The sequence below is a fragment of the Leucopleurus acutus genome (assembly GCF_964270905.1).
Source record: "Leucopleurus acutus genome assembly, chromosome: 5".
Taxonomy (NCBI): Eukaryota; Metazoa; Chordata; class Mammalia; order Artiodactyla; family Delphinidae; genus Leucopleurus; species Leucopleurus acutus.
The window spans coordinates 83,684,809-83,697,922 of NC_139147.1; the positions used below are offsets into that span (position 1 = coordinate 83,684,809).

At 51.0% G+C, this 13,114-nt stretch overlaps 1 protein-coding gene across 1 annotated transcript; it reads left to right on the plus strand.

The window, feature by feature from the left end:
• Nucleotides 1-3,521: 3,521 nt before the first annotated feature.
• On the plus strand, nt 3,522-9,631 carry MAP6D1 (MAP6 domain containing 1; the record flags this gene model as incomplete). Its single annotated transcript, XM_082840163.1, has 3 exons — nt 3,522-3,901; nt 8,853-8,970; nt 9,551-9,631. The coding sequence occupies 3 exons, from the start codon at nt 3,522-3,524 to the stop codon at nt 9,629-9,631; spliced, it is 579 nt and encodes a 192-aa protein (XP_082696289.1).
• Nucleotides 9,632-13,114: the final 3,483 nt, after the last annotated feature.

Here is a 13,114-nt window from a genome sequence, read left to right on the forward strand (position 1 = left end):
TAAAGGTTTATATCTCTAGTTTGTAAATAGCGGGTATATGTCTCTTTTGAAGAGCACTAATGCTGCCCTGGAATCTTGCTGTTCGTTGTTATATTTAACATAGTTTGAGTACATGGAAAGGTCTGATTGGAACTCAGAGGTGCTTGTTTTTTAATGTTGGCCTTCTAGCACCTCTGCTAAATATTTACTCTTACTTACCTACCCCTTTCCTTGCTTGGTTAACAGGTAAAAGTTAAGAGCATCTTCTCTCTGGCATGGGTCTGAAATAACAGCTGCAATATTTTCTAAATTTTCCCAAAAAGGTAGGTAATGTTTCGTGGCAGTGAGTGGCATATACAGAAAGATATTTTTAGGTTTTGCTTTCTAGGTTAAAACTGTAGCTAATTAAGAATTAGAAGGAAGTATCTTGGATAAATTCAGACTTGAATCTGAGCCTAATAGCATCTTATGTTGGAAAATGTACATTCTTTGAAGTGGAGCATCATACTGACATAGCAGACAGTGGTCGTCGTCATAGCTTCACCGTAGTGGAACTCACTTGTCCTCGTGATTGAGAATTATTTCTAGGAAATGCGATTTGAGAATTTAAAAGTTTTTCTTGAAAGGATTTATAGGAGAGTTTTTGAGTCTTTTGGTTGATCTCAAAGAGTTATACCAAATTTTGCACCTTGTGCTGGAGAGGGCCGGGCTTGTGTGGTGGCGGGCACAGAGCGCCTGGCTTCATGACAAGGAAGGGAGTCGTGCTCACCTCACACGGTGTTGAGAGCTGAATGGCAGCATGTGCCCAGCACATAGGAATTATCCAGTTATGGTGGTTCTTCATCTTTTTCCCACCAAGCTGGACTCTTCTCTGCTGCAAAGTACCGGTCATTCTTGCCAGGCAGGGGACTCTGTTCTAGTGTAGAATAGTCTAAACTAATGTCACTTTAAGGAGAGAGAATTTTTGTTAACCCAGCCCTCATTTTGCCAGTAAGGAACTAGGGCGGTCGTGTGTGGGAACTGCCCAAGGTCACACTGCTGTGCTTTGACATTTCTGAATATGTAGTTATGCTAAGAACCCTGTGACTTACAGATGAGACAAGAAGTGTTTTTCAGAGATGGGATGGGAGGCTGAGATCACATGGACATTCCATATGGAGTCCAAAATGAAATTCATGTTGTCCGTGGGCAGATCTGGAAAACAGGCAACAAAGACACGTCTGCTCTCTCTGCTTTGTGATGTTTAGAGAAGGAACGTTTGGAAGGTCAAGTTACCTACCTGTGAGAGGCCTTGGGAGGTCAGCACCCAGCTCCAGAAGCATAAGCCTAACTGTCCATAGCTTTGGCAACTTTCCCTACTCTCCTGTTTGCCCACTGGGGTATCTTGCTTTCTCATCTTGGCTTCTCTGCTGGCATGTGAGCACCCCAAGGCCGTGCTCTGTCTGGCTAGCGTGCCTCTCAGCCTGTGCCGCCTCCACTGTCCTCTGAAGTGTGGGGTCCCAGGAGTGCACTCTTAGCTGTCTCGTCTCTCTCCATTTCTGTGGCTTCAGTTATCTCTGTGAGGATGTCTTCTGAGCTCTGGACCCACTGAATATCTCTAAGCTGTCACTCAGTACGTATGTCTACTTTGTAGACAGTATGGAACTATGTCCCAGGCATAGTTACAGATCCTCAGACCCCACTACACAGGCACATCAAATATGACTCCTGGCTTAAGCCAGAAACTTGGGGCCATTCTAGATTTCCCTCTCTCGCCTCTCATTTCTAGAATCCAGCCCCTTCTCTCCACTCCCAGTGCCTTAAGTTCAGTCCCTTGTCTCTAACCTGGACTGTTGTTAAGATTGTTCTCCAGCTGCTCTCTAAAATGTCCTGTACTTCTCCACAAGGCCACAGAGTGCTAAAAACACTTTAGTCATTTCCTGTTGTCGCCTATGAAAACTCCCTAGTATGGCTACCAAGGCACTCCGTGGCCCAGCCTCTGCTGCCTGTGGTTGAACCCTTGGCCCCTGGACCCTGCATTCCCACCCGACCCCACTACCCTCCCTCACTATGGGCAGCGAGTCCAGGTCCCTGGCCCTCTCTCCGCTGTTGGAAAGCTCTATTACACTGCTTTCCACATCTTGTCACCCACTGCACTGTAAACGTCCTGAAGGCACCCAGCATTATTCCAGGCACATTGTAAGTCCTCTTTGACTGTTGTTTAGTGAATGAAGAAATGAAAACAAGAAGGGCTGCTCTTTTTTTTCTGCAGAACGGAGTGTTTTAGTCACCAGTCTCCCAGGTGACTGACCCAGGGCTTGGCACACATAAGTCACACAAAGCCAGCGTACCCTGGGCAGGTGTGTAATCTCCCAGTGTCTTCACAGTACACAGGCTCCTCTGCTGCTGCCTCTTGGGCCATGGCCTGGCCAAGGCAGCTGAACTGCTGCCACTTGGGGCAGTCGTTGTGTCACTGTACTGTGCCTTCAAGCTAAGATAGGCAGTGGTTTGGGAGAGGAATCTGTATTCTGATGGCCAGGGCTGTACTGCAGTCCTCCCTCTGAGGTGCAGGCTGGATGCTGTCCAAGTATATGCTTGAGATGGAGCACTGGGTAATTAGTGCTGTTTCAACAGTGTTACTAGTAATTGGTCTGCAGAGCATGCTGAGGGCTAGTGTCAAATATTCAGGAAGCCGTTGCGTGTGGCCAGGGAGCTGTTTGATACCCTGTCCTGCATTAAACAGACTGATCTATGACCTGGAGGATTACCTGTATTTAGCTCTGCACAGGAGGGAGAGAAACTTTTATAGCATAGTGGCCAAAGGTTTGTGGCAGCTTTATAAGCAAGCCTTTATGGCCATGCTTTAAAATTAGGGATTTTAGGCCTCAGGAAGTATCAATTGAGGGCTAATGCCAATTCTCAGTGGAAGCTGAATTGGATGTCCCAAATTTGGCATCATAACGGCTGATTCAAACCCGCGTTCTATGGGAAGCGCGGCCCCAGGTCTTCCCTGTGATCCCCTCATCGCGCGTCTCCCCCTGCGTGCCCACGAGCCCCGCGCTGCAGCCTCGCGCAAATCTGGCAGCCACGGCTTGTCCCCTGTCGGCGGGGTCCAACAGACCCTCCGGGAGGCGAGCTGCAGCCTGGGGGCTGGCGGAGGGCGATCGGCTAGGAATTGTCGCCATCCGGCCCTCGGCCTCTGCGAAGCCAGGTCTAAATTATAAGATAGCATTTAGGGAACTTTGGATTAAATTATGAGACATTCTTCAAGTTGGACACTTGTGCCTCCGGGCGGTTTCAGTTCCTCCAACCCCAGCCCCGTTTCTGCACCCCGCCAGCCTTACCCTCTTCCTTCACCGGCGCCCAGCTCCAGCCCTGCACAGGCGGCCTTGGCCTCGCGGGGCTGTCGCCCAGCCCTCCGCTCCCTGGGTGGCCACCCCGAGGCCGGGGGGCGGGGCTGCGGCAGCGCTGGCAGGGCCGCGAGGGCGGGGCCGCGGGCGGGGGCGGCGCTGCCCGGAGCGCAGGGAGTCGAGCGAGCGCGAGCGCCAGGCGCCGGGGCCAGCATGGCGTGGCCCTGCATCAGCCGCCTCTGCTGCCTGGCGCGGCGCTGGAACCAGCTGGACCGCTCCGACGTGGCTGTGCCACTGACCCTGCACAGCTACTCCGACCTCGAGAGCGAAGAGCCGGGCCTGGGCGGTGCCACCTCTCGCAGGGGCTCGTCCCCCGCAGGCTCGCGGGACCCCGGCCGGGACGTGCCGCTTACTCAGTACCAGCGGGACTTCGGCGTGTGGACGGCGCCCGCGAGGCCCAGAGATGCAATACTGGGGCGCGGGTCGGGAGCGGGCGGCCGCAGGATCAAGCCCCCCGCGCCCTACAGCCGGGGGGTCTACGTGCTCCCGGTCGGCGACGCAGATGCGGCTGCAGCGGCGACCACATCGTACAGGTATGAGGCTGGGGGCAGGGGAGCGCATTGTACGCAAACCACGTGGTCCCAGGAGACTGAGCTGGGGAGCGTGGAGGACCAGGGTGGGCGGGAGGGAGGAGGCGCCTGGAGCCCCCATCCCACACGACTTAGAGAGCCTTGGGTGGCCTCCGAGGTCATCCCCTTTGGTTCCTGGCACTGCCAGCGTCTCCTTCGATGCTCCCCGACCAGACTCGGAGTGAGTGAGCGAGCGAGCACCTCCGTGGCGGCGAGCTCACTACCTCACTCGCTGCCCTCTCGGGCAGTCCTGGCAGAAAGCCTGCCTTCGATCGAGTTAAAATCCTCTTCCCCTTAACTTCCACCAGGTGGGCCTAGCCATAGGAGGGGTGCTTGCAGGCCAACTGCCTGAGGATCGCCTTCTGTGGGGGCGTTGGTGGTGAGGACCAAATGCAGAGCTTCCAAGTGGGTGGTCCCCTAGAGATGCCACTGAGTGACTGAGGGCAGCTGACTTGGCTTTCACTGAGGACAGGCCTGTGTTCTGCCCCTGGACAGCTGAGGGCTTTCTCTCTTCTTATAACAACAGTGATCAGAAAAATTGGAAATTACGGAAATTACAACATAGAAAATGAGTATGCCCTTAATCCTACCCCAAACTCGTAGTTCTTTCTAATCCTTAACATGCATTTGAGTGCGTATCTGTTTATAATTCTTGCATAGATTTGTAACTGTACACGTTTTTTTTTTTTCACGTATCGTGGATGTCATTCCGTGTTACTAGATGCTCTTCTACAACATGAATTTTAATGGATGTGCAGTATTTTATCTTATGGATATACATTATCCATATATTGATATATATGTCCAAATATTAACCTACTCTCATGTCGTTATTTAGGGTGTTTCTAATTTGGGGCTATTAAAAACACTTCCTTTGATCTAGTTACTTCACTTGTAGAAATTTTCCCTACAGGTAACCTTGAACATGGGGTGGGAGCTAAGGAGTATAAGGTACGTGTCAACAACAGTACAGCAGAAAATGGAAACAGTTCCATTGTCCTACTGATGTAGGGGACTGGTTAATTATAGCTCTGCCATAGGATGGGCTACTGGGAAGCCCGGAATGTACTGATAATAGAAGATGTCAAAAAAGATGCAGAACGATACATCTCCTACTATTTGTGTTTTTAAAGGGGTTATTGATACATACATATCTGCTGAAATAAGCGTAGGATGTCTCTGCATGGATGTGTGAGAAAATGGTAACCTTTAGGGAGAGGAAGAAGGGGAAGGAGTTGTGGATGCTGCCAGGGGTGGAAGGAGACTGAGGGACTTTTCACTCTGCCCTTTTGAACCACTGCTTTGTTTTTTTTTGGCTGTGCCACATGGTTTGCAGTATCTTAGTTCCCCGACTAGGGATGGAACCCATGCCCCCTGCAAGAGAAGCATGGAATCCTAACCACTGGACCACCAGGGAATTCCCTGAACCACTGCTCTAAAAAAAAAAAAGTACATGTATTACCTTTAACAAAAAATTTTAGAGAAAAAAATATCTCTTTTGATCAGCATTCTTGTAGTTAAATCTTTGCTTATACAATAATTTCTTTAGTATGAATTCCTACCTGTGGAATTAAGGCCCAAAAGGTATGAACTTTCTCCTTCAATTTTATTACTTTTAAAATCAACTGTATTGAGGTATAATTTCCATATAGTAAAATTCATCCATTATAAGTGTACAGCTGGATGACTTTTGTATACACCTGGGCATCACCACCATAATTCAGACACATGGAACATTCTGTCTCCCCAGAGGTTCCTTCACGGGCATGCAGGTTTTAAGGAACTGGATGGGGAGTGGCTGTTTCAGGATGGGTCTTGTGTTCGGGGACGTGTGCTCAAGCTGAGCTGCAGAAATGCAGCCAGGGGTGTCAGGGCAGGGCAGACACTGAGCCGCAGCACTGGGGCCCCAGCCATGCAGTGGACGGTGCCGACTGCTGCACGATGGGGCCCTGAACCAGCTGGAGGGGCCTTGAATGGTGACAGGTCTGGAAGGCCAGAGGTCCTGGGTGTGCAGCGCCTTCAAATGGCTGATGTTCCAGGCACAGACGGGGGCGGAACTTGCAGGGAGATAGCTTCAGCTCAGGGAAGGAAGCGCTTTCTAATAATTAGAACTGACTGTGATGGGTAAGGTCACATGGTGCTGATCTCCTGCTCACTGGAAGTGTCCAAGCAAAGGCTGGACTTTTAGAAGCCATCCCTCACCCTTGCTGAGCAGATGGCAGGTTTGAATGTCCTGCTGGGTCCTTCCAGCTCCAGTGATACTAAAGGTACTAGTTATTACTCTCTGCTTGGCACGTACCAGGCACCAGGCTTAGGACTTCCCACAGATTATCTCCCCAAGACTTCACAATAACGCCCTGGAATAAGTTCAGTTCTTGCTGTCCCCATTCTATAGATGAGGAACTTGAGTGGCTGGCAAGAGGTCACGCAGAGCAGAGCAGAACCCAAGTGTGTCTTGCCTCAGAGACCAAACCTGTGCCCCTAATAGGTTATCATCCCCTAAGATGCTGCCTCCTCTGAATCAGGTAGTTGCTTGACCTGTGTCCGGCAGTGGTGGAAAAGTATCGAGTTGGGCAAGAGTTGGGACTCACTAGAGCTCTCCTTCCTGGTATATAAACTCGGTGGGTCACGTGGCCCCTCTGACCCTTTCCTCATCTGTAAAGCAGAAATAGCAAGAGCTTAGCTGCCTGGGTCACCTGGCAGAGACATAGGACCATTGCTGAACTTGGCTCCCCAGCACCGTGCGAGCCGACCTCGGGGACCCTCCATCTCCCAGCTCTACTACTGGAATGAGCAATTCCATCCCACCTGCCTTCTTGAAAGATGCACGTTACCTAAGCGAACTAGTTAAAGAAATTTACAAAGCAAAGGAAATGAACAGATCCAGAGAGCCCAGGGATACGAGTACTCGTGGCTACTCCTCTCCACCCCAGCAGGTCCTGCCTCACCTGGCCCTTGGTCTCCAGGTGAGAACTGACCTGCCTCTCACTTGGCCAGAAGGCCAGCGGGTCCTGCCCACTGCCAGCCTGGGTCCTTCCTCCTGACCAGCTCCTCCCAGAGCCTTCCCTCCAGAGTTCGGTGTGTCAGCACCCCTGGCCCAGTCGTCTCCCTCTTTCCTTCCTGGGTGAGTCAGTTAAAGGGCCAACAGTCAAAGTGCCAGACTTGACTCCCACTTTTCCAAGTGCCCATCGGGAAGGCTTAGGGAAGTTCAGGGATTTGTTTGAAGCCATGTTGGCCTGAGAACCCAGGCCTCAGGATCCTCAGTCTGGCGCTCTGCAATGCCCTGGGTGGCTCCCTGCCCCTCAGCAGGAGGGACTGCGGCCCTCAAGGTCCAGCTGAGGCTCACATGAGGTGGACAGTGGTGGAAACTGCTTGGTGAGGGGAGGCACAGTTGACTCAGCTAGTCCTGTGTTATCTCCTTGGCAGGCCATTAGCCTGCCCTCCTCATCTCCTGGGCAGTCACCAGGCCCTGCCAAGTCTGTCTTCAACATCCCTTCTCCATCCCCACTGCAGGCCTCCCTCTCACCTGGGCTCCAGCACCAGGCCTGTCCCACAAGGAACCACAGGCACTGCTCTAGCCCCTGGCTCTGGTCACCTCCTGCTCTGGGACCCCTGCAGCCACCCTGGGGCAGCAGGCTTGGGCTGCCAGACCCAAGGCTCAGTTCAGTGTGGGAACAGAAGGGCACACCAAGGGGAGGACCTGCTTCCCCAGGAGAAACAGAGTAGCAGATGGCTCGGGCAGCTGGTCTTTGAAACCTTGCAGCTTTGGAAGCAAAAGTTATCCAATAGGGCCTTGGCCCAATTCGCCTCCTGGTACCCGAGTGCTGGCCACAGACAGACACAGCTGCTCCCTGCACACGTGTCATGCCCAGTGGTGCCCAGCTGTGCTGCTAAGGAGAAAAGGCTGCTTTGTTGATCTCAGGGCCTGAAACCTGGCCAGGGCTGTGGATGGGGTGAGATAGGCTGGGCTGGACCCAGCCCAAATACGGATGCTGCCTCTGGCCATCTGGTCCCTTTTCCTCAGAACATCACCTTGGCCAGCAGCTCCTGTGGGCACAGGAGGTCTCTGCCATTTAGTAGGGGAGTTGATAGAATTAAAATAGGTTTTTTTTTCTTTTTTTTAAGAGGAACTGAGGAATTGAGTCTTTGTCAAAAGAATGCTACTCTGAGCACTTGGAGCTAGGCCGTGCCAGCCTTGTCACTTCCCTCCAGGTAGCCAACACCTACCCCCTGTGCAGACCACCGTCCCTCCCTGCTCCTGCGCATCAGTGCCCGCGGGCACAGCGCCAGGCTGTCTTTAGTTTCTTGAGATGGTCACTACGACTTATACTCTTTTGCAGGAGTTAATAAGACAAGTTATTAAAAACTAAACACAACACTGAGCCTCATTTTCTTCCTCAGTTGTAACCAGGTATGGAGGATCGTGCAGTGTGCTGTCCAGTCCGTCACCTCCTCTGGACATAAGGGCCACCAGCGACGTGGGCTGCAGGCGAGCGACTTTCGCTGGTTCTGGGCCTCTAGGGCCCCTTGAAGTGGCCCGGAGGCAAGATAGGGAGCCCTGGAGGGCAGGGCTGGAACGTGCTGTCTCTGAGGGCCAGCACACGCCGGGAGCTCGCAGTTCAGGATGAATAGGATCCAGTTGTTGACTGAGCTCTCTGCTTACTCCCCGTGCAGCCTGTGCCACTGCTCCCCAGCAGCGTGAGAGAAAATTCCCGCTGGAGCTGTCTGGGGTACACTTCGTCTGCTAGTTCTGCCTTTGTAAGGGGAGAAAGGAACATCTGCAGCCAAAGCAGCATCTCAGCAGTGGACATTGGTCAGGAATATTCCAGAAGCACAGGGCAAGGGCCGAGGCCTCTGAGGGGTCAGGGGAAGGGACGGGAGACCCTGTGCAAGGTTGTGATGTGTTCTGTTCCAGACAGGAATTCCAGGCTTGGACTGGAGTGAAGCCATCGAGATCCACAAAGGTGAAACCCGCCACAGTCATCACAACCCACAGCTCTGGATGGGACAGCAGCCCCGGGGCTGGCTTCCAGGTCAGTCCGAAGCTGGTGCTGCAGGGCGAGGGGCTGGGTGCCTGGCTGCAGGGGGTGTGAGGACAGAGGCTTTTCTTCCAGGTTAGGGACTAGGAGTCAGGTTTGGGTGGTGCAGGATGGCATTATGCCAGGGACAGTGGTGTCTCAACACCCAATTGTCACTCGCGAACAGAAAGCCAAGGTGCTGCTTTGTCGTTAGCCACATGTGTGTCCCCCTAGTGCTGACTTCTCTGGGGAGAAGGGTGTCCCCTCCCTTCTAAATCCCAATCTTACCCTTGGCCACTGAGCCCTAGTGACAAGCTGTCCAGGCCCCAGCGTTCATGTAAGGAGGAGCTGGAAGGGAGGTGGGGACCGTTCAGCTTCCTGACTCAACCCAAAAGAGGCTTCAGGGAGAAAAGAAGGTCCACGTGCTCCATCTGGCCAATGTCCCCTAACGCAGGAACCCCGCGTTAACTGCAGACCCTTCAGGTTAGCAGTCCCAACTCTCAAGGACAAAGAGGGGATTTTTTTCCTGGAGCTGTGGGGAGGGGGGAAGTCGAGGGAAAGGCCCGCTGATCTGTGGCCACATTTCATTTTCCAGGTCCCTGAGGTGAGGAAGAAGTTCACCCCTAACCCCTCAGCCATCTTTCAGGCCTCAGCTCCCCGGATCCTCAACGTGTGATTGCCCACGGAGAGGAGCGAGCAGCCACAGAGGATCAGAACCCACTGCCCGGGGACTGGGTGAGGTCTCAGGACCAGATGGCCCCTGCTGTCAGAGGGGGAGGGTCCTCCGTTCTCACCGTGGGGCACTACTTCCTCTCCAAGCTGCACGAGCCTGCGGGCAGAACAGAGGCACAGAGGGACACAGCACCACCCAGCTCAGCTCTGGGCCTCAGAGATGTGTGCGGAAGGCTTCAGATCTTTTTTAATTGCCTCTTTTGGCCACCCTTCATTTTTTAAATCTGAAGAACTTGATCAATTCTACTGTGAACTGAATTGGTCGTTGGGGGCTGAGGAATATGGACATAACAGGTCCTTGAAAGATCCAGTAATGTCCACGTTGTTGTTTTCGCAGGCTGCATGACAATTTTATAACCCATGGTAACCCAAGGTGGTGTCCTTGGATAGTCCCACCAACGGCCCCACATGTTCAGGCTGTAGAAGAAATCTTAGGTTATCACCTGCATGTGACTCATGATGATGCTAAGTAACCAGGAAGAAGTTTCCCAAAGAAGCAGAATATCAATCATAGGGTTTCAGTTTTAAAGACAATTTCTTTATGGCCAAGACGACCCTGGTTTTAACAAAACATTTCTTGGGATGAGTGAAGTACTGAGTGAATGACATTTACCTTAGTATTACTGACTCCAGTTTTGTTCCCTTAATGTATTGATGACTAGATGGGAACTACTATACTAAGAACTGGGAGCTTCTTTGGGAGAAGGGTGGCATTAGCTTCATTCCCTGAAAGACCTGAAAACGTCATCTCATTACAGGGAGCTCACTAGCTGTTGAGGCAGCTCATTCTGTTTTTGTTCTGTTTTTGGAAGGCCCTCTCCTTTCTTGACAAATTCCAGCCAGTGCAGCCACCTGGAACTAGCCTGGTCCCCTCTTTGCACAGCAGCCCTCGAAACATTTGAAGGAGTTTGTGTTCCTTTTAGAGATTAGAGGCACAAGCTAAGGACAGTTTCGGTAAGGAAGCTCAAGGATTTCCCTTTGGATCTTTACCTCTTTCCAGCCCTCAGGTGGCTTAGCCAGGTGAGCATTTACTTTCACCACAGGAGGTGGCATTCAGGTTTTAGAAGCAGCTCAGAGCGGAGGCGGAGCCCTGTTTCCAGCTCAGGCTGCGAGGGGCCATCAGTCCCCTCAGAGGTGCTAGCTCCCAGCTCTGGCACATTTCCAGCAAAGGAAATGTTGAGAGAATCATTTTAAAGGGAAAAGCAAAACCATATGCTTACACAAAGGGTCCTATTATTTCAGACTTCATTGGTTTGCATGTTAGATGCTTCTAAGGGAAAAGAGACTGCGTGCTGGGCATTCTGTGAGAAGCAAACAGATTAATGGTACAATCCCAGATTTTACTAAAACGCAAACATATTGTTTCAATTTAACATTTCTTTAAATTAATTATAAACACGAACGCCTTCTCATGTCTTCCTTTATCTCCTCTTAGTAAGAGGACTTCAATGTGCCATGGCTACTGCTGCTCTCCCTTGGAGGCTTGTAGATTCTGAGAACGCTGACCCTGGGCTGCAGTCGCACTGCTGTCGTATGTAGTAATATTTAACAGAACCCACGAACTTCCTCTTTTACACTTACCCATTTCCCCCCAACCCCGCTAGGAGCCTAGGGTAAAAGGACTGTCTTTGAAGCTAGTCTTGGGCTCAAATCTTGGCTTTTCCATTCACTAGCTGGGAGCAGTTTAAGCTTCTGTTTCCTTATCTGCAAAGTATGGGTAATGCCACTCCCCTCCCCACCCCCGCTAGAGAACGTGTTTATGTGCAGCGTGCTTAGTACAGTAAATGGCCAACAAAGCACAGCTGCTGTACTTATTCTCTCCTGCCCAAGCACCCCTTCCTGGGAGCCTGCTTTACTCCCATCTGCAGCTTTGGTCCATCTGATGCCACTGACAGGCCCTCTCAGTAGCCCCTGCCTGTGTCACACCACATAGCCAGCCATGCCCATCCCTCCCCCAGAGCCTGTCCCAAGAGCCCATTCACTGAGCTGGGGGTAAAGCAGGCTGCCCCATGCTGGCAGTGTTGGCACTGCAGCAGCGGTGGGAGCACCACTGCCTGAGAGAGGCCTGACCTCTGGAAGGCATCCTGCACACCCAGGAACAAACAGCTTTTCAAAAACACCCCAACCCAACAGCCTTCCTTACTAGACTTCATTAATTATTAGATCTGGATTCTGAAACAGCAGCTTCCTCCCACTAGGTCTTCATAAGGCCTTAACACTGAGATAATAGCCTCAGCCACGTGGTCCCAACTCACCTAGGTCATATGTATGATACAAACAGACGAAGACCGAAAGGAACGCACTGGAACACTGATGGTGGCCATCTTTGAGAAGGGGAACTATGGATAATTAAAAATTTTTTACACCTTACAATATTTGCTAAAAGTTTCTATATAATTAGCATTTTTATATTAAATTAAAAAGCAGTTTAATCTGCTTGTTAGGTAATTTTAGCCAAAGGAAAGAGTTGAAATTAATTATTCCATGACCAAAGTTAGCACTGCAGTAGCAGCCTTGACCAGCCGTGAGGAGGCCCAACCACAGGGAGGCCCCTGGGTCCTGTCACCACAGTCATTTAGACCAAGACTGATGGCTCCGTAGTGAGTCGAACTCAGAAAAACCCATTACAAACACTAATACTTTCATCCTTGTAATAACTCCAGGATTTTTGGCCAAACTCCAAAAAGCAGCTTTTGAGAGAACCTTGGCCATGCAGCCCACCCTGGGCCAACGGGGGACCCTTTGAGCAGGATCAGCTCCGCTGGCCTCACTCACACAGGCGCCTTCAGTCAGTTAAGAGGGAGTCCCCGATTAAGGTACTGTGACACTGTCCCGTGGCTCCTGTCAAAACCGTGGCTGACACAAATAACATTCAAGAAGGGGGCCTAGTCAATGCCCCTATTCTCCTTCCTCCAGACCATCAACTTTCTAAAGGTTGACACTAAGTGAAGCCTGGTCCCAGGAAAGCTACATACTTGGATTGTATTACAGGGCCTCCTCTCCAAAGAACTTCTTACCTGTGAAGAACCAAAGCTTTCAAAGCTTTTAGTTCTTATTAAGGGTGGATATAAATAATAGTCATTTCTGAAATATTTCTGTACTTGCTGTAATTTTTTAGCCACTGTGATAGCAGATGGTCCCAGCAGGACTGGGTCACAGGAGTAACTTCTTTCTGGCTTCAGCACAGACCCATTCTTGCCAGACGAACCAGTGTGCTTCTTGATTGGACAACAGGAGCTGTTTTAATCTTTGCCTTGGCTTTGAGGTAGTTTTCCTTTGCTCCAAGCTGTCAGAAACCACTATGGCCAGGACCAACATGCATTTTTCCAAAACTTTTTCAGATTTTTATATAACTGTAATCCTTATTTTAAGTAGCTGCAAATTCTTTTTGGAAAGAAGTGGAAGAATTAATTCAAGTACACAAACA